General features: G+C 33.6%; 14 protein-coding genes and 2 non-coding genes across 16 annotated transcripts; 7 read left to right on the top strand and 9 right to left on the bottom strand.

Annotated features, from left to right (window-relative positions):
- Nucleotides 1-123: 123 nt before the first annotated feature.
- Nucleotides 124-2,082, bottom strand: NAEGRDRAFT_67983 (uncharacterized protein; the record flags this gene model as incomplete). The annotated part of the gene is made up of 1 exon (XM_002676665.1): nt 124-2,082. The coding sequence occupies one exon, from the start codon at nt 2,080-2,082 to the stop codon at nt 124-126; it is 1,959 nt and encodes a 652-aa protein (XP_002676711.1).
- Nucleotides 2,083-2,949: 867 nt separating this feature from the next.
- Nucleotides 2,950-4,218, top strand: NAEGRDRAFT_67982 (uncharacterized protein; the record flags this gene model as incomplete). Its single annotated transcript, XM_002676764.1, has 1 exon — nt 2,950-4,218. The coding sequence occupies one exon, from the start codon at nt 2,950-2,952 to the stop codon at nt 4,216-4,218; it is 1,269 nt and encodes a 422-aa protein (XP_002676810.1).
- Nucleotides 4,219-4,324: 106 nt separating this feature from the next.
- Nucleotides 4,325-4,909, bottom strand: NAEGRDRAFT_4207 (uncharacterized protein; the record flags this gene model as incomplete). The annotated part of the gene is made up of 1 exon (XM_002676664.1): nt 4,325-4,909. A coding segment is annotated over one exon (585 nt), but the record flags the coding sequence as incomplete, so codon positions are not given.
- A 344-nt stretch (nt 4,910-5,253) lies between these two features.
- Nucleotides 5,254-9,592, top strand: NAEGRDRAFT_33917 (uncharacterized protein; the record flags this gene model as incomplete). The annotated part of the gene is made up of 2 exons (XM_002676763.1): nt 5,254-5,625; nt 8,819-9,592. The coding sequence occupies 2 exons, from the start codon at nt 5,254-5,256 to the stop codon at nt 9,590-9,592; spliced, it is 1,146 nt and encodes a 381-aa protein (XP_002676809.1).
- A 222-nt stretch (nt 9,593-9,814) lies between these two features.
- NAEGRDRAFT_49343 (uncharacterized protein) lies at nt 9,815-12,295 on the top strand (the record flags this gene model as incomplete). The annotated part of the gene is made up of 2 exons (XM_002676762.1): nt 9,815-10,778; nt 11,259-12,295. 2 exons carry the CDS (start codon nt 9,815-9,817, stop codon nt 12,293-12,295), a joined length of 2,001 nt encoding a protein of 666 aa, XP_002676808.1.
- Nucleotides 12,296-12,685: 390 nt separating this feature from the next.
- On the bottom strand, nt 12,686-13,141 carry NAEGRDRAFT_79887 (uncharacterized protein; the record flags this gene model as incomplete). Its single annotated transcript, XM_002676663.1, has 1 exon — nt 12,686-13,141. The coding sequence occupies exon 1, from the start codon at nt 13,136-13,138 to the stop codon at nt 12,686-12,688; it is 453 nt and encodes a 150-aa protein (XP_002676709.1). The 5' UTR covers nt 13,139-13,141.
- A 554-nt stretch (nt 13,142-13,695) lies between these two features.
- Nucleotides 13,696-15,453, top strand: NAEGRDRAFT_49342 (uncharacterized protein; the record flags this gene model as incomplete). Its single annotated transcript, XM_002676761.1, has 1 exon — nt 13,696-15,453. One exon carries the CDS (start codon nt 13,696-13,698, stop codon nt 15,451-15,453), a length of 1,758 nt encoding a protein of 585 aa, XP_002676807.1.
- Nucleotides 15,454-15,491: 38 nt separating this feature from the next.
- On the bottom strand, nt 15,492-16,685 carry NAEGRDRAFT_67973 (uncharacterized protein; the record flags this gene model as incomplete). The annotated part of the gene is made up of 1 exon (XM_002676662.1): nt 15,492-16,685. One exon carries the CDS (start codon nt 16,683-16,685, stop codon nt 15,492-15,494), a length of 1,194 nt encoding a protein of 397 aa, XP_002676708.1.
- A 317-nt stretch (nt 16,686-17,002) lies between these two features.
- Nucleotides 17,003-18,144, bottom strand: NAEGRDRAFT_67972 (uncharacterized protein; the record flags this gene model as incomplete). Its single annotated transcript, XM_002676661.1, has 2 exons — nt 17,003-17,720; nt 17,783-18,144. 2 exons carry the CDS (start codon nt 18,142-18,144, stop codon nt 17,003-17,005), a joined length of 1,080 nt encoding a protein of 359 aa, XP_002676707.1.
- Nucleotides 18,145-18,398: 254 nt separating this feature from the next.
- On the bottom strand, nt 18,399-19,277 carry NAEGRDRAFT_67971 (uncharacterized protein; the record flags this gene model as incomplete). Its single annotated transcript, XM_002676660.1, has 1 exon — nt 18,399-19,277. The coding sequence occupies one exon, from the start codon at nt 19,275-19,277 to the stop codon at nt 18,399-18,401; it is 879 nt and encodes a 292-aa protein (XP_002676706.1).
- Nucleotides 19,278-19,889: 612 nt separating this feature from the next.
- Nucleotides 19,890-20,711, top strand: NAEGRDRAFT_49340 (uncharacterized protein; the record flags this gene model as incomplete). Its single annotated transcript, XM_002676760.1, has 1 exon — nt 19,890-20,711. The coding sequence occupies one exon, from the start codon at nt 19,890-19,892 to the stop codon at nt 20,709-20,711; it is 822 nt and encodes a 273-aa protein (XP_002676806.1).
- A 125-nt stretch (nt 20,712-20,836) lies between these two features.
- On the top strand, nt 20,837-20,907 carry NAEGRDRAFT_t346. The gene has a single exon. It is a non-coding gene; the product is annotated as a tRNA-His (tRNA).
- Nucleotides 20,908-20,939: 32 nt separating this feature from the next.
- On the bottom strand, nt 20,940-21,542 carry NAEGRDRAFT_67969 (uncharacterized protein; the record flags this gene model as incomplete). Its single annotated transcript, XM_002676659.1, has 1 exon — nt 20,940-21,542. The coding sequence occupies one exon, from the start codon at nt 21,540-21,542 to the stop codon at nt 20,940-20,942; it is 603 nt and encodes a 200-aa protein (XP_002676705.1).
- A 641-nt stretch (nt 21,543-22,183) lies between these two features.
- On the bottom strand, nt 22,184-23,113 carry NAEGRDRAFT_49339 (uncharacterized protein; the record flags this gene model as incomplete). Its single annotated transcript, XM_002676658.1, has 1 exon — nt 22,184-23,113. The coding sequence occupies one exon, from the start codon at nt 23,111-23,113 to the stop codon at nt 22,184-22,186; it is 930 nt and encodes a 309-aa protein (XP_002676704.1).
- Nucleotides 23,114-23,245: 132 nt separating this feature from the next.
- Nucleotides 23,246-23,318, bottom strand: NAEGRDRAFT_t335. The gene has a single exon. It is a non-coding gene; the product is annotated as a tRNA-Lys (tRNA).
- A 978-nt stretch (nt 23,319-24,296) lies between these two features.
- Nucleotides 24,297-24,656, top strand: NAEGRDRAFT_4983 (uncharacterized protein; the record flags this gene model as incomplete). Its single annotated transcript, XM_002676759.1, has 1 exon — nt 24,297-24,656. A coding segment is annotated over one exon (360 nt), but the record flags the coding sequence as incomplete, so codon positions are not given.
- Between the last annotated feature and the right edge of the window lie 83 nt (nt 24,657-24,739).

Here is a 24,739-nt window from a genome sequence, read left to right as displayed (position 1 = left end):
GCAGGTCTTCAAAATGTAACTTCACTTCCGTGTGGATGTATGGATGTAAGTGCCGTGAAATTAAATTCATCTTATTCTTCGTCTCGTTAATTATAATTTTTGAAAAAATATTTGTCAAAGATGTTAAGCTGACGAAGAAGAAGTCTTAATATAGTCCTTCCACTTTCTAGAGTTATTGAATCGATAATATGAATCCATCAAGTTTTTGTAAACCTCTGATTGAATATTTGTGAATATTCGACCACTACCCAATTGTGAAATTAATTGTTTCAACTTTTCTTCCTTATTCGAATCAATATTTGGAAAATATCTAGTATTCGAATCAGCCTTAAATACACGAGGAAGTTGAGTAGCCTTTAAATTCAATTCATCCAACAAAGCCATCAATTCCCTAAAATTAGTCAACTCTTGTTGAATCACTTTTGTTGGAACGTTGAGTTCAAACACTGAATCACTATTGGAAAGGTATAGTTTGATCATTTCCTTAATTTTCATTACTTTGGCTCTGATATGTGCGTTGTGGATCTTTCTCAATTTGATAAGATCTTCTGTGAATAGTAGATTTTCCACAGAATATTCTTCTTTCAGATATTGATAGAATAAACCTCTTTCAGTTTTGTGGGAAAGTACATAATCAATTGATTCAGAACAAATTGGTGAAGAAATCAATTGCTGTAATGAAAATATAGTATCAGAATCATTTGAATCTTTCTTATTTGCCCTTTTGGTCTTGAACTCAACCAAATAATTCCACACAGTTCTTGAAATTGTAATTCCAGGATTACAAAGTACACCTCCAATAAAATTCAATCCAATGGAAAGGAGTATTGAACTCGCCAATTGTTGAGAATAATTTGCGTTAACTCCAATTGGAAGCACAATTAAAAAGGTAAGGACCACTATAAAGTCCAATATTAATACTCCCAATACTTCGGTTCTGTAAACGAAAGGATCAGTTTCATAAAAATAGTAAATGAGAAAGTTTTCTGTCTTTCTATTCTTTTCTCTATTGATTCGAATAATTTTTCTATATTTGATTAAACTAGTTACAAAATCGAATATTAAAGTAATGGGAATGAAAACAAAAATTAGGAACAAGATGGCAATCGAATAATATCCAATCTGAACTCTATCATTATGTCGACAATATCCACTATACGAATCCCAAGAAATGAAAAAATTACTCCAAGTGTCTTCTGTACGAATAATAATTACAATTGTAACGAGAATATACCACACAGTCAACCAGAATCCAATGTAGCTCAGCTCAATAATTTGATATTTTAAAATCTTTTTAAGGAAATTAACAAATTTTCCCTTTTTTGAAATTTCTTCGTAACTAGTTGAAAGTGCATCTTCATCAGTTGTTAAATCGAGGGCAATATCTTCGTAGGCTAAACTGGACGAATCATCATTCTCTCCAGTTTTAGATAATCTTGGAGTTGATACTTCTGAGGATTCTTGTTGCAATTGTTGTTGTGATTGTTGTGAATTATTAGATTCTAATAAATTGGAAGTGGAAGGAGCACTAGATACTGAGCTAGCACTAGTGGTTGGTGAAGATTCACCTGATTGTTTCGTCAAATTTTCAGAAGACGTGTTTGTTTCCACAAAAAGAATCTTCCTTGAGAGTCGTTTCATCAAACTAATTGGTTTCTGATCTTGAAGATTCGTCTCTGAAGAAACTTCTTTCAATTTGAGATCTTTAAACTTTTCAACTTGTCTCTTTTTGAATTCTTCCAATGATCTAGCCACTGCCTGTTTTCTATCTTTCAACAGCAACAATAACATTAGTTTAATTATCTGAATCGAATACATTGCCAATCCAATAACAGTACATCCATAAATAAAATAGGCATCAATGAAACAATAAATGTTTTCAAAGAGTGCAAAACTTTCCAGCCACGTTGGAACACCATACGAATTCAAATTATTTCTGTAAAATGTTTGAGCATCAACTTGTTTCGTCAACTTTTCTGAAATAAACTGATTCCAATAACTTTGAAAGAATAAAGGTGCACCTGGAAGAATTTCAATAATTCCCTGAATGTGTCCAATGATATTAACCAATACCAACGCCATAGAAATATAAAATTTTGATTTGATTGGTTCCTTCTTTCTAAACGAAAGTATCAAAATTATTAGAAAGAAATTAAATAAAGTTAGTAACACTCTGATAATGATTGTGATTGTTGGATTCGTTCGCATTGCTTCAGTCATGACTAATTCGTCCTGTGCGGCTGTTATATTTGTTGTAATGTTTAGAATAAGATTTATAAAATCCGAAGTGTTATAATTATTCAAAATTACTCCAATGGGTGGCGTTAAATTATTAATAATACTGTTATCATTGGATGAACTGTTATTGGATGATAGATAATTCAAAGATGATGATTGACTAGCATCTATTTTCATTGTTGTTTCTAACGAAAGAGCCGAAACTAAACTAAACATCTGTGTGGTAGCCACAATACAGGAAAAGATGAAGAAATAAATTGTTGGCATTTTGTCTTGTCGAACAGACAGGATAATTTGTTTTGCTTTTTTCAAAGGGTCAAATATTAAAAATGAATTTTTCCTAAAGATGCCACACGTCACATCAAGTAAGTCAATACCTTTCTTATCTGACTTTTCAAATTTAAACGTTATAATTAAGGCCTTTACGGAAATATCAGAACTCCCCTTTGAGTAATATATTAGAAACCAAGTTTCCAATTTACTCAAGCAAATCAACTAGTTGCTAGAGAATGCCTTAATGTGAAATTAATTGCGAAAGAGTTGAAGAAATTGCAGTTGATGCGAATCGATTAACATTCGGCATTCAACAGTAATAAGAAGACTATTCCATCAATGCTATCCTCACTGAATATTTCATGTACAAGTATTTGATAGCCCTTAATAATAAAAATGTCCCAGATCAAAAGTGATGATGAACTTTGCAAAAAAAAAATGCTCCAATCAACAACCACCAAAACTACTGAAAAGATTCTAAACATTGCACTCATGGGTTGTACTGATAGTGGAAAATCTGAGGTTGCAGGACTCTTCCGACACTTTCATCAAAATCCAAATCGAAATTCCTATCCGTGTCCCACACGAACCGATCGATACTATCCGAGAAAGTATTCACCATACTTTATTGCTACACGTTGCAGTAGAGATTATTATGTCTCTGCTAATATGGCCTTTGTTTCTTTCGAGAAGGATGAAAACTCTTCCTTGCTGCAATTTATTGATTCTGGAGCTTTGTCCATGTATATAAAGAATCAGTTGGGAGCCATTTCGATGGCAAATGTGGCAATTCTCATAATTAATACTCATTTCATGATGGATTCACACGACGAGTATGTTGAAGAGTTGAAAAATCAATTGATTGCTGCGAGAGTTAATCAAGTTAGGGAGTTTGTTGTTTGTGTGAATGGAATGGATTTGTGTAATTATGATGAGAATGAATTTAAAAGATCAATTGAGAGGATTGAACCAATTTTCAAAGAGATTTTCGAAAAATCGCTAACAGATTACCAAATAATACCAACCAGTATATTTACAGAGGATAATTTACTCTGTCATTCGCAACAATTAAATTGGTATAAGGGACCAACACTATACGAAAGCCTTGAGATGATATCTCAATCGATGGTTTTTGAAAAATACTCTGGTTTAAGATTTATTATCATTAAGGAGATGTTCATTTCTGGAGTTGGAAAAATTATTTGTGGAAAAGTTCAATGTGGTCAACTAAGAAAAGGACAAACTGTTTTACTTCCACTTAATAATAGTTCATTTGTAACTAGACAGGTTATTGACCTTGAGATTAATCATGAAAAAGTAGAACAAGTAGATAGTAATACAATTTGTGGAGTGTATCTTGGAGATATTCCACATAATCTAGTCAGAACAGGTTTTATTGTAAGTGATGAACTAGATCAATTGAAACCTGTCGTTTCGTTCGAGGCCGAAGTTGTTCTGAGGGCAGGAGTCAAGGGATTTAGAGTTGGTGCCATTCCTATAGTTAGTTGTTCCCTTCAGCACATCTCTTGTCGTATCAATTCCATTCAAGAACAAAAGAAGGTGAAAATTGTAACCATGACACCAATCCATAACATTTTATTTATGGAAAATTATACGGAAAAGGGTGGATTTTTAGGAAGATTTCTATTAAGGGAGAATGGAAAAATCATTGGCTATGGAAAGGTCATTCATGTTCATTTCAATTAATTGTATAACTATTGACAGAACATTTTTCATTCAAGGATTGAAAATTGGCATGAAAATAATTCACATCCTACTATAATTTAATTTACAATTCATCTCTCAATTTTCTATACATGACATCACTTCTCATGACATATTTAAACTCATTTGGATCATTCAATAAACAACCCTCATGATAATTAGCATGAACGAACATTAAAACTTGACCAGTTCTTGGTTTCACACTGTGCAATATGTCATATCTCGATGTGAGAAAGTTTGTTTCACCTCCCGAGTGGACATCATTCAGATAGAGAAGCACGGTGATGAATGATCTCTCGACACAAACTTTCTTCTCACCATTCACTTCAAGATGGAATAAAGGTTTCTGATAACAGCCATCGTAGTGAGGAGCAAAGTATTCTCCTGCTGCATACTTGTAAAATCTAATTCTTTCATTCATACCACATAATGAAAAACCATCCTGAGCACATATTTTCAATTCTGAAACATCTTGTGGAAGATATTGAGCCAACCTTTCGAATAACATATTTGAATATTTGTTATTATCAATCATGGCTCTCGAATTATTTCGCACTTCCTTGTCCAATGTGAAGGTATTTAGTCCAGTTGTGAGTGGGGCTTCTCCATAACCAATTTCTTCACTTTCTTTTAAAAGTTGAGCACATTCTTCTGGAGTGAAAGCATTCTTAATCAACCAAATGTTATTCGAATCAATAACTTCAACTTCTGGTTGTAGGGTCTTAGTAGTGGTATTAGACATGTTTTTTTTAAATTGAATATTTGAGATAATAAATGAACTAGAGCATTAAATAGTCGTAAGATTAAACTGCAGTTCAGAGTTCATTGAATCAATGAACATTGATACTTTTCAGTATTAATACATTTTAAATAATAACCATTACAGCATATATCCACTCATTCAACAATACGAAAGACAATGAACATTATTTTGAAATTCTTTTTTGAATTGGGTATTATCGTAGATGAACTTAATAAAATTTACAACTTTAAAAAAAAATACAACAACTCATGTCGATGGCCCAAAAACAAACAGTAGTGATTGATAGTGGTTCCTTTAGGATGAAGGTTGGTCTTACTCCATCATTATCATCATCAGAGGAAAAAGAAGAATTTAGGATGTGCTTTCCCGCAACAGTTGGAAGACCACACTTAGCAGGAGTCATGATCGGATCAAAGAGTGAATATTTTGGAGATGAAGCTGTTTCAAAGAGAGGAATGTTGAAACTAACCTATCCTATTAGTAAGGGAATTGTTAGTAATTGGGATGATGCTGAAAAGATTTGGAAATATTCTTTGGATGATTTGAAGAGAATTAATGAGGAAATTGGAAAATCCGTATTAATGACTGATTCTCCGTTAAATACTTTGGAAAATAGAGAAAAGATGGTTGAAGTGTTGATTGAAAAACTCCAGGTAGATGAATTGTGTTTGGAAAATCAAGCTTGCCTTTCTATACGAGCTTCTGGAAGAGAAAGTGGAATTGTGTTGGATATTGGACATACAGTTACTTCAATTGTTCCAATCATCAATGGAAAGGTATTGAAGGAAGGAATTATGTCTTTAGATTTTGGTGGACACAATTTAGATCAGTATTTCCTCAGATTGATGGCAGAAAAGGGATTGATCTATTCTACTGTTGATTGGGAAATGTTGAGAGATATTAAGGAGAGAATCTGTTTCGTTTCTCAAGATTATGAATCTGAAATCAAAGCACCAACTGAACAATATTATGAAACACCAGATGGCAGTATGATTAGTTTGGATGGTGAGTGTATCAGATGTCCAGAAGCTCTTTTCAATCCAAATGCTATTGAAAATGGTTGGGATTGTGGAAGCCCTTCATGTTTACGTGATTCTCCACAATTTGATCCTACCACTGTTCAATCTAGTACTGGTATTCACAGTGCCATCTACAACTCAATCATGTCATGTGATGAAGGTGTGAGAAATACCTTGTTTAATAACATTGTTCTTGTTGGTGGCAGCTCTCAATTTAAGGGAATTTCTCAAAGATTAACTAAGGAACTTGTGAAATTAAATTCTGGTAATGAATGTAAAGTTAGTGAGCCATTGGGATCAACTGCAGCTTGTACAGGCGGAATGATGATGGCCTCACTTTCGACATTCCCATCCCTGTGTTTGACAAGTACTGAATATAGAGAATATGGAGCAAGTATTGTTCAAAGAAAATTTTTGTAAAGTAAATAAAAAGCATTCATCATGTTAATAGGGACCTTTTCTTTTACTGACCGTTTTTGTGGTTTGTTTCCCACTCACTGCACTACCACCACTTGCTACAACTCTAGAATCTGAAGCTGGAATATCTAAATCCTCAACATTTTCCAACATGCCACGAACATGCTCAGAACCAAGAGCATTAAAAGCTGTAATAATCATTTTCCAAACATTAACCAAAATTTGACTACTCATTCCAAAATGTTGTTTCAGTTTCAACACTGATTTCATATTAATATCTCCACCACCGTAACCAGTACAATAATCAACTTCCTCTTCGTTTGAAAATAGTTGCAATGATATTGAGCCAGGTTCCAGAACACATGAGGCGCTGAATTCTCCATCAGATCCTTCTTCCATTGGATCATACCTCATATTGGATGTAAACGAAATGGTCATATTTTTCGAAGCAGTACCAAATTTAATAGTTATTTCATCCTCCACCGTTTCTGAACTATATCCTGTATCTGTATTGGAGCTTGATTCCTCAACCAATACAGTATTTCCAAAATAATGGTCAAGCAAAGCAGAAAAACCCGACTGCGTGATTTTTTGTTTCACCAATGCCGTATTCTCATCCTCTTCCGAATCATCATCATTATCTGAATCTTCAATGGTAATTACTTCCTTCTTCTCTACAATTTCCAAAGCTTGATTGGATAACTTTATAAAAGCATGTACCAATTTTCCAGCATCGGATTGGTTTGGAAAATATTCCAATATAAAGTTACCTAAACTCTTCAGGAGAGTTTTGAAATGTAGTGAATAAAATCTAATAATATTTTAAATTTAAAAAAAAATGAAAAAAGTTGAAACCAATTCTTCATCTTCTCCACCCTCTGCCAATACTAGGAAGAGGAAAGAGATGGAAAGTGTATCGTCATCATCTTTGGAAATAAAACAAAGAAAAGTTGAGGAGAAGAGAATCCATCCCTTTGTATCAACTTGTTGCAGAAAAACAAAGGAAAGAATATCGAGAGCCAAGAATCAGAGGTATGCATTCAATGCTATGTCATCAAATTTAATATTAAATTGATATGGAATTCATATTATTATTATTAGATTGTTTCTGATTGAGAGAAAGGATAAAACAGAATTATCGGAAAAATTCTTGGTTCTTGGATCTACTGGTAATGTTTACACTGTAAATATTTGTAAGGAACCAAATTGTTCATGCCCTGATTTTGCAGGTGGCTATTTGTGTAAACATATTGTAAGTTTTTAAATGATTTTTGAGTTTTGGTCAACTAAGTGTCCACGACATAGCTATTTGTTTACTTGAAAGTTCTTCGTGTTGATCCAAAATCTAATTTGATTTATCAAAATGCTCTTCTTTCTTCTGAATTGAGACAAATATTTGAACATGCTCCTGCTATCATGTCTACTGCTGATGAACGTGTTGTAAAAACTTACAAAGTTTTTGAGAAGGGAGAAAATGACGATGATGAAGACAAATCTGATGAAAAAAAGAGACGACCATTTGATGATGAAACACATTGTCCAATTTGTTATGAATGTTTTAATGGAGCTGAACAGAAATCAGCAAAATTCTGTAGAGTTTGTGGAAATAACATTCACAACGAATGTTTGAACATGTGGAAATCGCATAATTCTAAATTCCCTTGTCCTGTTTGCAGAGCTCCACAACTTGGAATGGTGCAAAATAAGGCAACTGTAAGAATGAATGAAGGATATGTGAATTTGTCTGATTATCAGCCAGGAGTATCAAGACGAAGAGACTTTGTTGATTTTGACACTTATATTCATGGATATGAAGATGAGGATGATGAGGATAATGAGGATGAGGACGAGGAGGAAGAAGATGAGGACGAAGATGATTTTTAACATTGGAAATGCAAAATTTGCTATGGTTTGTAACTATTAACAATCCAAAGCTGTTCCAAATCAATTATACCTAAAGTTCATCATGCTCATGAAAAGTTCCAATAAACAGAACGGAATTTTATTTCAAAAATTAAAATCAACAATGATAGCAGGAGATAACGAAGCAATAGTAATAGACAATGGAGGTTATAGGACAAGAGCTGGATTTTCTGGTGAGGATGGTCCGAGACTTGTTTTTCCTTCAATTATTGGCCAAGTTAGGAATACAACATAATAAATCATCAACGAGAAGAACATTGTTTGGGAATTGATTATTTTGTTGGAGAGGTAGCCAAATTAAAGAGAGAAGATTTAATATTGAGAAAGCCAATAGAAGGGAGGAAAATATCAAGTTGGGATGATATGGAAATGATTTGGAATTTTGTATTTGAAGAGATGAAGGTGGATCCTTCTTTACAGAGAGGCGTTCTATTGAGTTCCAGAAAACTATCGGAAGAAGGATAGAGAACAAATGACTGAAATAATGTTTGAAAAGTTTAGAGTACAGGGTTTGTATTCGACTAGTCAAGCTGCCTTGTCTGTATTTGCATCTGGCAGAACTACTGGATTAGTTTTGGACTCTGGTGATGATGTAACTCATTCAGTTCCTGTGTATGAGGGAAGTGCATTACCTCATGCTACTTTGAGAATGGATTTTGGTGGTAGAGAGTTGACTAATTACATGATGGAGATGGTAACGAAAAAGGGACTTGTAGATAAGGAAATTGCAAGGGATATTAAGGAAAATGTTTGTTATGTAGCTCTCAATTATGAAGAAGAATATCGAAAAGTCTCTGAATCTCAAGAGTCTGTTGAAAAGATATTTGAATTACCAGATGGAAATCACATCAATTTGGACTGTGAAAGATATCAGTGTCCTGAAATATTCTTCCAACCAAAACTGTTCAACATTGAATCAGAGAACATCATTGAAACAATATGTAACACAATTACCAAAAGTGATCTTGATATTAGAGCTGATTTCAGAGCAAATATTATTCTTTCAGGAGGTGGAACGATGTTTTCTGGAATGGATAAGAGAATTTCCAAAGAATTGATTTCACTATTTCCTGAATACAAATACAAGATCAAAGTTGCGCCTCCTTTGGGTGATGAATCAGTTTGGCTTGGTGGCAGTCTGATGGCTAGTTTTTCATCATCTCAGAATTTGTGGCTTACTGATTTTGAATATCAAGAAGAGGGTCCAAGCATTGTTCATAGAAAATTCTATTGAAATGTTGTTCGGTTACTTAGAGTAGACAGACACAATGCAGATCAACGTTTTACAGGTAATTCAAAGTTGCAGTTATCGGAAGCAAATCGACACTCGTGTCTATTCCGTGTGTAACCTCACTTATTTACATATTTAAGAAAAAGTGTAACACCTTTAATAGTTTAAATTTAAAAGAAAAACAATTCACTTGGAAATTGCAATCATCATCAAATCAAACTTGAAATGACAGAAATTATTTACTTTGGTGATTATCAAATGTTTAGAAAATTGAAAGAACTTTACAATGTTTCTTCCAATTCTTCCAATAATTCAGAAAAGAAATTGATGAAAAGAAAGAAGAAAACATGTTTGGAAAATATTTCATTCATGTTCAAGGAAAATCACTTTCAATTTCCTCCAAGATTGAACAATAACAATGCAAATTATCATGGATCAAAAAGTCAATTCGGAACCAATGTCTTGTTTGAAAAATTGAAAGTTTTCAAGAATGTAATTGGAGTATTGACATGGAATGGAGATGAATTCTTTCCAAGTCAAACCTTGACATTATTTGATTTGAATAGAAGTGATTCAATTGTTCATGTTTTGGAATTGAGTGAAGATGAAATGATTAATGAGAGAATTATTGATTTTCAATTGGGAGATGATTTTGTAATTTGTCAAACTGAATCTACTCAATTATATTTCATTGGATTGTATTCAAATCAGTCATCTAACAGCAACAATCGTCGTGCTGATATCAAATACTACTGTAGACCACTACCATGTCAAAAAATGGGACAAATAGAATGGGTGAAATGTGGTTTGAAAACAATCCTTATCAAAACTCTTTCCCAAAATTTCTACGTGGCTGATGTGGAGAAATTGAATTCAACCCCAAATCCAAAACCTGTAGATCATTTATTCAAATATCCAGACATATTTGATGGAGTTATTGGAGAAGATTTTGTTGGATTCATAGGAGTAGCACCAACTGGATCTCATTCTATAGATAATAATTGTGTCCATTTGTTTCTCAATAAGGAAAAGCTACTTGCTGATAATCATACATTATTATTTAAGGAAAACAATAAGCACTATCTCAGTAATGGTTGGGGTTGTGTCAGTGACGCCATTGATAATGCAATTTACAGATCTTTTCCAGAGGAAACCGTCACCATTAAGAATATTATTGGAAACCCATCAGGTGATGGATATTTGTTTTTGCTTTCTTTTGAAAGTGGAAAGAATGCTCTCATCATGCTTAGTACCAATGAAAACAACTCTTTGGGTGAACACTTGAATTTGGTTGCCTCAGAGGGAGGTTTCTATTGGAAAGCCCACATTTATCATTTTCCTTCATACTTTTACTCAGTTACTGGATTTGATGAAGATTTCACATTGGAAAAGTGTCACTTGACCAATGATTTTATTCTATTCGAAAAGGAATCCATTCAAAAAAACAGATTTTTCACTACATTGACAAAGAATACTCAATATTTGGATATTAACATTGTTACACAAAGTGGTGTTAGTGAATAAACAATAACATTTCAATCCACGAATGAAATTAGGTTGGATAATTTTGGCGCCAATTCGAAAAAAGAAAAACTTGATTTAAAAAAAATGTCGCGAAAACTAGGAAAGAAGTTAATGATGAGTTATAGGTAAATTTATATATTGATAGTATATTTGATACGGAATGTTGTGCTGAATTATTATATCGGAAATAATAGTAAATTGGACACTTATATGACTTGTCCTCATCGGTATTATTTGAGTTATCTTGATAAAGAGGTAAAGGGGAAACCAACAGTTCCAATTATTAGGGGATCATCACTTCATGAATCTTTGGCTCACTTTTCTAAATTATATAATTTGGTCTATCAGGAAATTGAGAAGGTAGAAGAAGAGTCTGGATTATTCTTGACTGAGGCAAATCATAAAGCAAAACTGGCCTATTCTCATTATAGACCAGCAAAAGGAGTGGATTTGGAAGTGGATTTTGCTAAAAACATTGGATATAACAAGATTATAGCCTCTGAGATTGTTAAGAAAATCAAAAATGATGTGGAATTGAATAGAATTTTACAACAGAGTAATGAATTGATTGATGGAACAAATAGGACTGAAAATCCAGAATTTTTGGATTTCATAACCGAGAGAGCTGTCAAGACATTTAATAGACATGTTGTTGGATCTGCAAAGGCTGAATCTATCTATGTACCAAAAGATGTCGTTCAGGAATCCAAAGAAATGCTTAGGAATCAAATTAAGAGAGAATTGACCAATATACTACTGCCACCATCATCTCTATTCCAAAGCCATAGTGCAGCTCAGCATTTTGGCATGAATGGTAATAGAAGACCTGTCTTGATCGAAGAAAGTTTTGTACTGACTGGTGTTGGAGGTTCGTCAGACGTTGATTTGGTTGTAATCTTTGATAGAGTTGATATTGAGAAGGATGAAAATGATCAATCTAAATACGTCGTAGTGGAATATAAGAGCTCTATCAAACCAAAATATTTGAGTGGATTTGAAAAACAATTATCAATCTATCACTATGCTTTCCAACAATTATTTGGAGAAACAATTTCAAAGAGTAACCTCACCTGTCTCACAACAGGAGAAGTCTATTCATTCACAGATGATAAATTTGATCATTCTGCCACTGAGAATATGATTCTCGAGTATGCAACTAAGAGTATGTTGTCGATATTTTAATTTTCTTTAACTGAACTTGACTTTACAATACTTTTTGAAATGTGGAATATCTCTAGTTGTGGAAGATAAGGAATTTGTAGCAAAACCAGACATGATTAAATGTAAATTCTGTACCATGCAACATGCTTGCAAACATGCCTATGATCCAGAAAAAGCCTTGTTCGAGAGACAAATTAAATTCTCACAAGAGAGGAGAAAGAATAAGAATTTAGAAGAAATGGACGTGGATGAATCTCCATAAATACTTTGCTACTCTCACTGTTATATTATTGCATTGCTCAACCAGTCATAATACCAATTATAAATTATAATAATAATAAATTAATAATATTTATATTCATTTCTTCCGTATATCATATTTGATCATATTCATCAATTAATAATAACAATTTAATTCATCATGAAATTAAAATCAATACAAGTAACAACATTCTTATTTTCATCATTGATGATAATAGTTCCTTGATATGGACCTCCAGCAGGAGCCATTGGAGTAATTTGTTGAGAAACAGAAAGAGTAGTTGGACCCTTAGCAAGTGGACATGGAGTATTAGATCCTTGCAAGAATTGACATGGATCAAAAGGACCGGAATACATTGGAGTACCAGCATATTGAACTTCAACAGTACCAGTGGCTCCTGTGCCCATTGGTGAGGTTAAAGTACCTTGGAGATTGACTTGCAAATTATTGCCAGCTTGTGGTGGATCTGGAGAAATTGAGAGGGAAGAAATTTGCAAAGTTTGAGAGGAGAAACGCTTGCAAACGTTCCATTGCATATTTTGAGCACTAACAGTGTAGGCAATCAAGAGACAAACCAACAAGGTGGCTAAGAAGGATTTCATGATGAGAATTTTTTTTTTATTTTAATTCCTTCTGCACTCCGATGGTGGTTGAATGGATTAAAAATCTTAATGAAAAATTATCTTGAAAGTACTTTTATGTTTTGGAAGCAGCTTGTTGTATTGCTTACTTGTTGTGTTACTTCATATTTCAAATTTCTATCAATTTTTTCTATTAGAGTTCCATTTTAAAAAATTTTACCGTTACGATTTCTAATTTGAATTTTTTTAATTTATTTAAAAAAATGTTCAATTCACCTCTCAAGCCAGTCGTGATTCCCAAACGATTGGAGCAACATAGGAGGAAGAAAATTGAACAGCAGCATCCCTCACTCAAAAAGCTCTTTCCACCAACGGATGAAGACTTCATCTCTTCTTCTCATCAACTCCGAACGAATTTTCTTAACAAGTTTAGTGAAAATTGTGGAAGGAATCATTCCCTGTTAAATGTGTGCATGTTTAATAGGTTTATATTGAACGGATCAAAGGGGAAGCAGATATCTTCACAATGTTTGGAAGAGAGTTATACGAAAATTTGTTGGAATCATTTGAGAGGAAGAATGGTGAATCAATTGGAAAGAATTTCACAAATGAGACAAAGTCACGACTCTTTATTGATGAATCTTGAGGATATTTCGCCTAGGACACCTAAAAGTGCTACCACAAAGAAGAAAAAGAAGGAAAAACTGTCAAATGTCCAATCCAAAGTGTTTCAATATAAGAGCTGTGGAACAATGACTACCATGAAATTTATTCCCAAGTCTTTGAATGGAAATTATCAATTCTCCAATCAAATATTGCTAGGAGGAGATGTAGATGGTTGTATTCAACTTTACAAAATTCCAGATGATTATTCCATTGTAAACTCTAGCTCAACAAATTTCACACTCACTTCACCAACTCTCATTCCACTTCCTTCACGACCTTTTATCAATAGAATTTGTACAACCAGTGATGGACATTGTTATGTTGCCTCAGACGATTCCACACTATTCTGTTATGACCTTTCACAACACAATTCGAAACAAATTATTGGACCACAATTGACTTTCAATGAACATGTCAATTACATTACAGATGTTAAAACTAATTGGAGGGAGAATTTAATTGCCTCAACTTCCCTTGATAAGACTTTGAAAATTTGGTCTAATCAATTGAGTCGACCAATATATAGCGTGAATTTGAAAGAGTTTGTTCATTCGTGCTGTTGGATGCCAAACTCTGAATTTTCATTATTCACATCTTCATCTAAGGATTCGATTATTACTGATCTTCCGTGTTCTATCAAGTGGTGGGACATTAGAAAAATGTCGAATTATGTTACTGAGATTATTCAAAACGATAATTTGGTAGAATTTCAAGCTGATTTGGCATATTCATTAGAAGATGATGATGAATGTGATACCAACTCTAATAGTCAATATTCTTCAAATACTTTATTTGGAAATTGGACAAATAATTCTCAGAAAAGAAAATTTCCAAAACAAGAACCAGAATTTACTTTTGGAAGCGAAGCATGCATTACAAGTGAAAATTCATATTTCGATAGCAAGTCCCAACGTTATATTGAACCTTTCATTTCACATTGTAAATCACAGGAAAAGATTTTCGATTTACATTGTTTACAAAATTCTAGAAACGAACCAATTCTCATTTCAACTTCCCAACTTGGAAGTAAATTGTGGAATTTAGGAAATAATTGTAAGCCAACAGGTATTTCATCACTAATTCACAAATATTCATCAAATCCATGTATGGATACTCAAATAGTTCCAGCATTTTATGGAAATGACATGATGCTCACTGGTTGTAGAGATGGACATTTGTACATGTGGAATTCCATTCACTCCATTGAGAATTCTAACAAGAAAACTAACTATTCTCACAAATTTGAAAAGATTCATCCCAGTTCTATTCGATCCTTGGCCATTTCGGATACTTTATTGGCATCGAGTGATCAATTTGGAAATCTCTGTATTGTCTCCTTGTTAGATGACACCACCGAGAATGTTAATAGTATTGGAGAAGGTTGTTCTGCAGACGATCAAGCACATCATAATACTTCATTCGATCAAATTTCTCTCAATTCTTCATTTGACAGTTGTTCAACTTCCTTAATATTCGATTCTTCCATATTCGATATCATTGAAAGAACAAAAAATAGTCAAATTGAATTAGAGAATTTACTTTCGAATAATCCATCCTCTTCCAATGCGTACATGGATGTTGATTTGCCGCCTTCCACACCAAAAACGAAATCCAAGAGAAAGAGTTCAACACAGTCCTCCAGTTCACTATCCAAAAAGAAGAAAGATTAATTGAAATGTTAATACATTTAATACATTCATTACAATATTTACAATAATGGTTCTCCTTCAGATTGTGTGACAAACTCAATATCTGAATATTGACTATTCTTGTAGAGTTTAGAATGGAAATTTAACTTTTCAGTTTGTTTCATTTCAAATAAGGCGAAATTTGTGGTGAAATGACAATTTTCAAATGAAAATTCCTCATTAAAACCTGTTACTGAATAGAAATAGGAAGGAAAATCGAATGTGTGATAAAAATCATTTCTTTCATCCAATACTTCCAAATATTGGCTGAATTGACAAAATTCACCCTTATGTCCAATCATGACAATACGTTTCAAGTCAGAATCTCCAAACGAAACCAACACTAAATATCCAACTCCACATCCATTTGGAATAACATCCTCAATTGTAATCGAATGCTCCTCTGGGAAATATTTGAGAATCCAATCTTCGAGTGAGGGATTTTGATTTTTCCAATGTTGCTGATACAAGTAGTACTTTTTCAAAGCATTTGGATTTGCATCCTTAACCATGAATGAGTGATTATCTCCAAAGATCTTTTCAATAGTAGTGACACTTGTTGGTAAGAGCAAATCTGCAGGTGCTGGATAAATCCAATCGTATCCATATCTGTCATTGGTAATGATGAATCTTCCCTCAGAGAAAACTTGACTCTTCTCAGTCAAGACTGAATTGAAATTCTCTCCAAAATGAACTCCCTTAACGGTTTCATTGACTACTGTATTTACAAAAGCTTCAACTGGTTTGAAAATTGGTACCTGATCTAATTTCTTAACTTCAGCAATGTAAAACTTTCCAGCCAATGATTTGATAAGAATCTTATTGGAACAACATTTGATTAGTTCAGTCTTTCCAATTTTTTCACATGGCATTTGTTCACAAAGATAATTGATTCCTCCCTTATTGGAATACAATCCAATGAAATATAATTGAGTAGATTCAGTTTGACAAATTACAAAATCATCTCCCAATTGAAAATCAACAATTCTCTGACTTTTTGAACCATGATAATTTGTATTGTTATTGTTCAATCTTGGAGGAAATTGAAAGTGATTTTCCTTGAACATGAATGAAATATTCTCCAAACATGTTTTCTTCTTTCTTTTCATCATCAATTTCTTTTCTGAATTATTGGAAGAATTGGAAGAAACATTGTAAAGTTCTTTCAATTTTCTAAACATTTGATAATCACCAAAGTAAATAATTTCTGTCATTTTAAAATTTTGCGGCAGGTTTTGTTCGAAACTGTTGAATTGTTTTTTTTATATTTGAGAAATTGAGTGATTTTTAAATATGAGCTTTTGAGTGTTACAGAAAAATTGGAGGTTACCTACGGAATAGACACGATTTCGCTTCCGAATGGGCATCCTGTACAACGAGGTCCACCTCTTGATCTTTGAATTGCAGTGAAAATGCAACTTTGAATTGCACAAAGATTAATTTCCGTTGAATATCAAAATGTGGTGAAAAATTGTTCGCGCCACTTTTTATTGTTATGTATTTAAAATTTTTAAAATTTAAAAAAAAATTATCACAAGTAGGCGAGTAACATTTGCATAATGAAAAGATTGGCCACAACAATGAATAATGGACCCGATGCACCTAATTGGTTGGCTCTTGCAATTTGAATGGAAATTATTGGTTTTTCTTTGCCAGGCTTTCCCGATGATGATGGTGTAGATCCATTGTTGTTATGATTTCCATTATTATTATTATTTCCAATAACTGGAGAAGAACTTGATGGGAAGAAGGGTGGAATGACAATGATTGTTTGATTATGTTGTGGTGGAGGAGGAGGTGTTGTTGTTGTGCCACCAGTAGTAGCAGCAGTATTATTATTGTTGTTGTTTTGAGGAGGAAAAGTAATTGGAGGAAAGATAATAGATGTTTGATTAGTAATACTACTACTTCCACTGCTAGCAGTACTATTGAAAGTACTACCAGATGAAGAAGTGCTAGTTTGATTGGAAATGGTAATATTGGATTGTTTTTCGGAGAGAGTTTCATTCTGTTGTAATGGCCAAAAGTTTGGAATTGCTACTGAACCTCTCTTGGTATGGATTGATAAGGAATTGTACTGATTATTGCTTGGATCTTGTGCTGATAGGGCATAGAGGAGAATGAGTTTTCTATTTGGGAGAATGGCCACATCATAGGAATCTTTGGTATCGAGTGCTCTTTTGAATTCAATAATGGTTCTACCTGTTGTTTCCCAAGATTGAATGAGAATTGAATTATCAGTTCCTCCTCTATTATGTTAATATTCAAAGAAAGAATATTTCATACTTATAATGTTCAAAAGCATACTTACAATTGAGTATCCATACTTGGAATTGAATTGCTCATGGCATAACTATCATACAAATAGGTATTACCACTCGAATCTCTCCATCCAAGAATCATGTCAGTGAGTCTCATATCTACATCCTTATCTTCAGCATTATTTTCAACAAATGAGTTGAATCCCACAGCCAACCACCCATTAGTTTGTGCAGACATGGCCATGTACAATTCACCATCCTGAATTGACCAAAACAAATCAAAGCTACCATCCTTAGCTAGGGTAGTATTGTATTGATATTGACGAGAGAGTGGAAGCTGCTGATGGGAGTAGTGTAGCAAAAAGGAAACAATGAGGAATGTAATGCAAAGAAATGTAGTACGTGGATTCATTTTCAAAAATATGTTAATTAGCAAGACAAGATAACTGGTTTTATAGTTATCGTTGCTAATGCTCTAATTTGGAATATTTCATGATTATGTTCAGCTTTATTATTGTACTATTTACATATTTCAATCATGCATGCTGTGAACATGTATGTAAATTTCCATGAATGGAAATAATAATACTATGGAAATGTTACAAAATGTGATTGAAAAATTTCATTCAAAATATTTACAATTTATTGATTGGAAAAGATGTGAATTTACATGTCAAGGTACTTTCTTGTTTGTTCCAAACTCATATTCCACAATTCATCCTGATAGGTTTTGTTATAACTATCAGTACAACTCTCCGTTTCCTTCCACTGGGCAAAATACTTCATGCCCTCAACAGGATGTTCAAAATCAATAGCATAATGCACTTCTGGTTCACTGGCCTTTTCAGGTTTTTGGAAAAACAAGGCACCAATTGGATATGCCAAAAATCCAAATGCCTCATCAAATAAGCTAGTTCTCACAACACCAGGTTCCCATACCATGACACTCACCTTACCATTCGAATTGGATGATTGTCCATTCATTTCTGCCAATCTATTGGCCAAACCATAACCGAACAATACGTTTGCCAATTTACTATTACAATAAGCAGTCTTTCCAGAGAACTTGCCACTTTCATAATTTGGATCTTTCAATAATTGTTTGACATTTCCTTTTGGATGAAGTCCAGAGCTGACAATCAAAACTCTAGAAGACAAGGTCTCCCTCAACTTGTTCAACAACAAGTTGACCAATACAAAGTGGCCCAAGTGGTTAGTTCCATACGTTAATTCCCAACCTTGTACTGTTGTTTTCCTCTGATTATCAGTCCAAACACCAGCATTACAAATTAGAGAATGGAGTGGAATATTTCTTTGGAGAAAATTCTTTGAGAATTGAGAAACACTTTCCAAGTCTGCCAAATCAAGTTTTGCGAATTCCATAGATGCATCCTTATAATTCTCTCTTACTTGTTGTATGACAAGCTCAGCTTTTTCCTTGGATCTACATGCCAAAATTACATGACAATTTGCCTTGACTAAATGGTGAACAGCTGCTTTTCCGATTCCATCACTGGCTCCTGTCAAAATGACAATTCTTTTCATTATATTGTTTGTAATGGTACTGTTGGTGGAGAGCATTGTAATTAATTGAAAGTACTTTTTTTGAACTGTTTTTAATTGACAATATTTCATTGGAATTTGTTTAAATAGTTTGGCGGAGAATCTACTCCAAGGACATGATCAATTAGAAGGGTCTAATCGAATTGGAAACGCAACATATTTTCTTGAACTACAGGATAATATTTTAATGTGCAACGCATACTTTACTAATGTCCTGTTTCAATTATTGATTTCTATTAGAAAAAAAGGATTGATTTTGCAATATAACAACATTCAACCATTTACACTGTTCATCTGAAACTTCTTATGCTTTGCATCCGTTCCAATAACTTAGCAAACTCCAGAATCAACCAAACGAAAAGTACTCCATAATCATCTCTTGCCAAATTGTTATTTTCCTAGTATGTCCAATTTCTTAATCATCTCTACTTTCTGAATAAGAAATTCAACTCCAATTGTTTTTGTTATATTAGCTTACTGATCAGCTAGTGGAAGTACATGATGGTGTGGAAGGACGTACTCGAATGGTTCCAATGAATACTTTAAATACAACGACAATTCAAGATTTTAAAAATACAACAAAAACACAAAAAAATGGGCAATCAATCATCAGCAGTTGTGGTCGAGAAGAGAATCAAGGAGATCGGAAAAAACTTTTTCAATATTAGAGCATCATTCAAGATTAAAGGCTTGATTAATATTGGTACACACATGTCATTGATTAGATTATCGAATGGAAAATATTTGGTCATTGATACAGTACCATTGGATGAAGAATTGAAAAAGGAAATTGATGAATTGACAAATAATGGAGTTGATATTGAAGCTGTTGTTGCAACTCATCCGTTCCATACACTTGCTTTCCCTGATTTTTATAAAAACTATTCCAGTGCATCTTATTATGGAACTCCAAGACATATTCGTAATCAGAAGGATATTCCATGGGCTGGTAATATTATGGATCATCTCAACAAATGGTCTCCAGATGTAGAAATGAGAATTCCAGCTGGTGCTGAATTTGTTGCACCAGTTCCTGAATCTACTAACCATTTCAATTCTGTTTGGGTCTTCTCACCTGTTGCCAAGACCATTCACGTAGATGATACTATTAATTACTTTGATAATCCTTCATTGTTGTTCAAGGTTTTGGGAAAAAAGTCAGGTCAAATGGATTTCCATCCTTCAATGACTAATGGTGGTTTGAATAAGACTGAAACTGCTCCTCAATTATTTAAGGAATGGCTTGAGAATTTGTTACATGATTGGGACTTTGATAATGCTTGTTGTGCCCATGTGGGAGTAAAGATTGGTGGAGCTCATGCTCTCGTGAACGAAACCTTGACCAATGCTCAAGGTGTATTGGATAAATTAGCAAAGAAACATGAAGGAAAGGAAGAAGAGCACACTCACCACTGATTGTGCACAATATAACATTGAAGGAAATGAATGTGGATAAAATTGATTGTAGCAATAAATGTAAATTATTAGCAATGGGAGAAGAATTGTACAATAATTATAAAATTAATCTTAAGGCAAGAAGAAGGGAGATAGTTCAGTGGTAGAACATGGGATTGTGGTTCCTAAGATCAGGGTTCGATTCCCTGTCTTCCTACACCTTTTAACTTTTAATTTTGATTATTTACTTTATTGATTACAATTATACATGTAACCATCAGTGGTGCAAGTATTGATTGGAATCTTTGTTTGCTTAATAATATTATTAGATTGACATGGTTCAGTAGTTGGGGTTGATGCATTGTAAAGAGTTTCAATATAATAACCATTCTTACATTCATAAGTGATTGGAATGTGATTTCTCTCAATACAATCTGCTGCTGGATAGGCTGTAATTTCTTGCAATAAATCATCTTTGCATGTGTTGCCTCCATTTTCAGTATCGTATTGATATTCGATTGCAAGTGGCATGGAATAGTTCTTGAAGAGATCACTCAATTCAGAATAGACACATCTATAATTCATGGTTATATCCCAATGACTGGTGGTGTAACATTGGGTGTTTTGACAGTAAAATTTATTGCTTGAGGTGACTGGCTCAATGGTTATTGATTTCAAATAGTCCATACTTTTGCAATTAAAGTAATCAAAGTATGTTGTGATGAGGAATTGTTCTTTTTGTGAGGTTTTGGAAAGGGTGGAGACAAGTTTTGGCTTGTGGATGGACAATGCAAGAGAAAGTCCAATCCAAGTTAAAAGAATGCAGACGAAAAGGATTCGTTGGAGGATCATTTTTTTTGTGGGAGAAACTATGTGGAAAATCCAAGCGAAAATTTATTTTGCTTGTTAACTCCGTGTAGACTTGCTTTAAATGGGAGGACATGGTTATGGTGGTAACATTTTGAGGAAGTTAGAGGAACTTCATTTATTTTGCTTGTTAACTGACTCCGAAAATAGTCTTGGATAATTCAACCATTGATTCTTTAATTTTGTTTTAACTCATTATTGCTTAGTATCTTTCTCTCTATTTGTAGATTTTAGTGTTGATTAAAATTAAGAATGAACTTTGTGAGCTGTTATATATTGATATTTGAATTTCCCATGAGTAGACACATTAATATTGAACAATTTAAAGAATTGAATGGCTACGGCCATATCACGATGAATGCACCTCATCCCGTCCGATTTGAGAAGTTAAGCATCGTCGAGCCACATCAGTACTGAGGTTGGAGACAACTTGGGAACCTGTGGTGCTGTAGTCTTTTCTTTTTTGATTATTGCCATTAATTAGATACTCCAAAACAAATTGGAATTTGAATCCTGAACAAACAGCAAGTTGATGGATACTGCATAAATCCTCCATGAAAACTATGGTCGTGTAAATCAACACTAATAAGAAGATTACCAAATCGAAAAAACCAAATGTTAATTCATTATTTCACAATTGAAATCTTGCCCGTTTCTGCCATGTACATTAACCCTGTTCTCTCGTCAATGTAAAAACCAGAGCAAGTGACAGAATGTGTTCCAATAAAAGTTCCACAAGTTGTATATGCAGAAATGCTCCATTTGCTCTCACAATATCCACTAAAATAAAGAATACCAGATACTCTATCCATGCCTAATCCATCAATATTACTATGACCGGTAGCAAATGAGGTACATTTCCAATTCCCATTCTCATATTCAAATTTCATCATTTCCTTCATGAAGAGATACAGAGTATTTGGTTTCCTACGATCAGGTTCAAAGCATCCAGAAACAGAGCTCTCCAATTTGATTGTGTACTCCATTAGCTTTGTTCCTGTCTTGGCATCAAGAAAAGTCATACAATTATCCTCATTAAAGATCACAACTTTTTTTCCATCCAAAATCATAGCATTAATTGGTTTGCTAGTAATAGTTATATCTGTCTCAGTACGATAGGTCCAAATGGGTTGACAACTCCCTTCTGTAATTATAAATTGTTTCAAATCATATTTCGAAATAATCCTATTATGATTCATCAACAAGGCATCATTTCCACAATTATCATAATCTTCCTCAAGTTCGAAATATATGCATGCAGTTTCTACTTGTTGCTTGATTTCCAATGTTTCATAATCAATAAAAACAAAACAGTTACTCTTAACAACAACTATCAATGAGCAGGATCTAGAAATCCTAACATCATACACATCATCATCAAATTCAATACTTTTGAATTCTTCAAATTTGTTGGAGAAGGCGATTCGCTTTGGTGATCTAAGTTTTTGTTTCAACATTCCGATCATTGGATCTTGATATGAGTCACTATTGCAACAACTGGAGAAATCAATCAATTCCACTGTACAGCACTCCTCATCTTGATTCAGCAATGACATTTTTTTTGTAATTTTCTTTTTTTTAATATTTAAAAATTGTAAACGATCGGAAAGTATTGAACTTGTTTTAAACAAAATAGAAAATCAAAAAGATTCACTTCCTTTCGAATAGGTAAAAAATAAAATATGAAACGCCCACCGTGGGGGTCGAACCCACGACCACAAGGTTAAGAGCCTTGCGCTCTACCGACTGAGCTAGACGGGCTATATTCTAATTGATTCTTTTATTTACATATTCATTTCTTTCAGAAAATTCATCCATTAGAGAGGATTTGCCATTCACAATGCACATTCTCTTTCACTCCCTTATTAACAATGATACAAAGTTTACAAAATCCAACTACAAGATTTACCGGAAAATTAACAACTTTCAATGCTACAAGAATCCATCAAAGAATCCAAATTAAAAAATTAAATGTAATCAGGAAAATTAAAGCACACAAAAAAAAGATCAACAACAAAACTCTTGCTGATCGTTGTATTTTTACTCAAGTTCGGAAATTGTTTTTTTCAATTCAAACCATCATCAGAATCGAGATTTAAAATGTCTGCATCATCATCATCACAAGCACCAAGAGAGAAGGGAGTTATTCCTGCAGGAACAGTCTTTAGACATCGAGTTACATTGGCAACTAGATGGAGTGATGAAGACAATCAGAAGGTTTTGAATAATGCTATTTATTTGACATTGTTTGAAGAGGCTAGAACTGATTATTTTGGACCAAATACATTGAATTTGTTGGATCCAGAATCATTGACCTATCCTTTCGTATTATTGAAGGTAAGCTAATTCTTCTAATATTATTTGAAACAATTAATGTGTTTAACAGTGTGATATGAGATGTATTGCACCAGGAAAGGGATTTAAACAATGTGATGTATTCATTCGTACCTCACAAGTTGGCAGCTCTTCATTCACTCAACACTATAGAGTTTCCTATGAGGGACAAGTTTGGTGTGAAGCAGAAGCAGGTATGTACATTCAAATGTCCTTCCTCTAACTGAACTCTGTTTCATAATCCACTCATTTTGAAAATTCAAATTAACAGTAATTGTATATTATGATTTTGCAAAGAAAACTAAGGAACCAATTCCAGATTTTTGGAGAGAAGCCATTACTAAATATGAAAGTTATCAATTTCATCCAGTGACTAGTAATGTTACAACTAATAAGACTCTTCCATTGAAGGTTGGAATGTTTGCAGAGATTTCCAAAAAGTACACTCATGAACATGTTAAGAAATTTGCCGAGTTGAGTGAAGATTTCAATCCAATTCACTTGAATGCTGAATTTGCTAGTAAGACAAGATTTAAGAAACCAATTGTTCATGGACAATTGCTGACTTCCCTAATCTCAGGAATTTTGGGAGCTCATCTTCCTGGAGACGGCACAGTTTACCTAGAACAAACTTACAAATACAAACAACCACTTCCAGTTGGAGAGAAAGTCAAAGCTCGTGTTGAAATTGAGGATATTGACCTACAAAGAAAAATTATCACACTCAAGACCAATTGCTACAGAAATGATGAAAAACAAGGAGATATTCTCATTATGCAAGGACAAGCCAAGGTTATGGTTCCTGCCAATCTTGTTGAGGATGGTCAAAAACCAAGCAAATTGTAAAT

The sequence above is a fragment of the Naegleria gruberi genome (assembly GCF_000004985.1).
Source record: "Naegleria gruberi genomic scaffold NAEGRscaffold_26, whole genome shotgun sequence".
Lineage (NCBI taxonomy): Eukaryota > Heterolobosea > Eutetramitea > Acrasida > Naegleriidae > Naegleria > Naegleria gruberi.
This window is presented reverse-complemented; position numbering and strand designations above follow the sequence as displayed.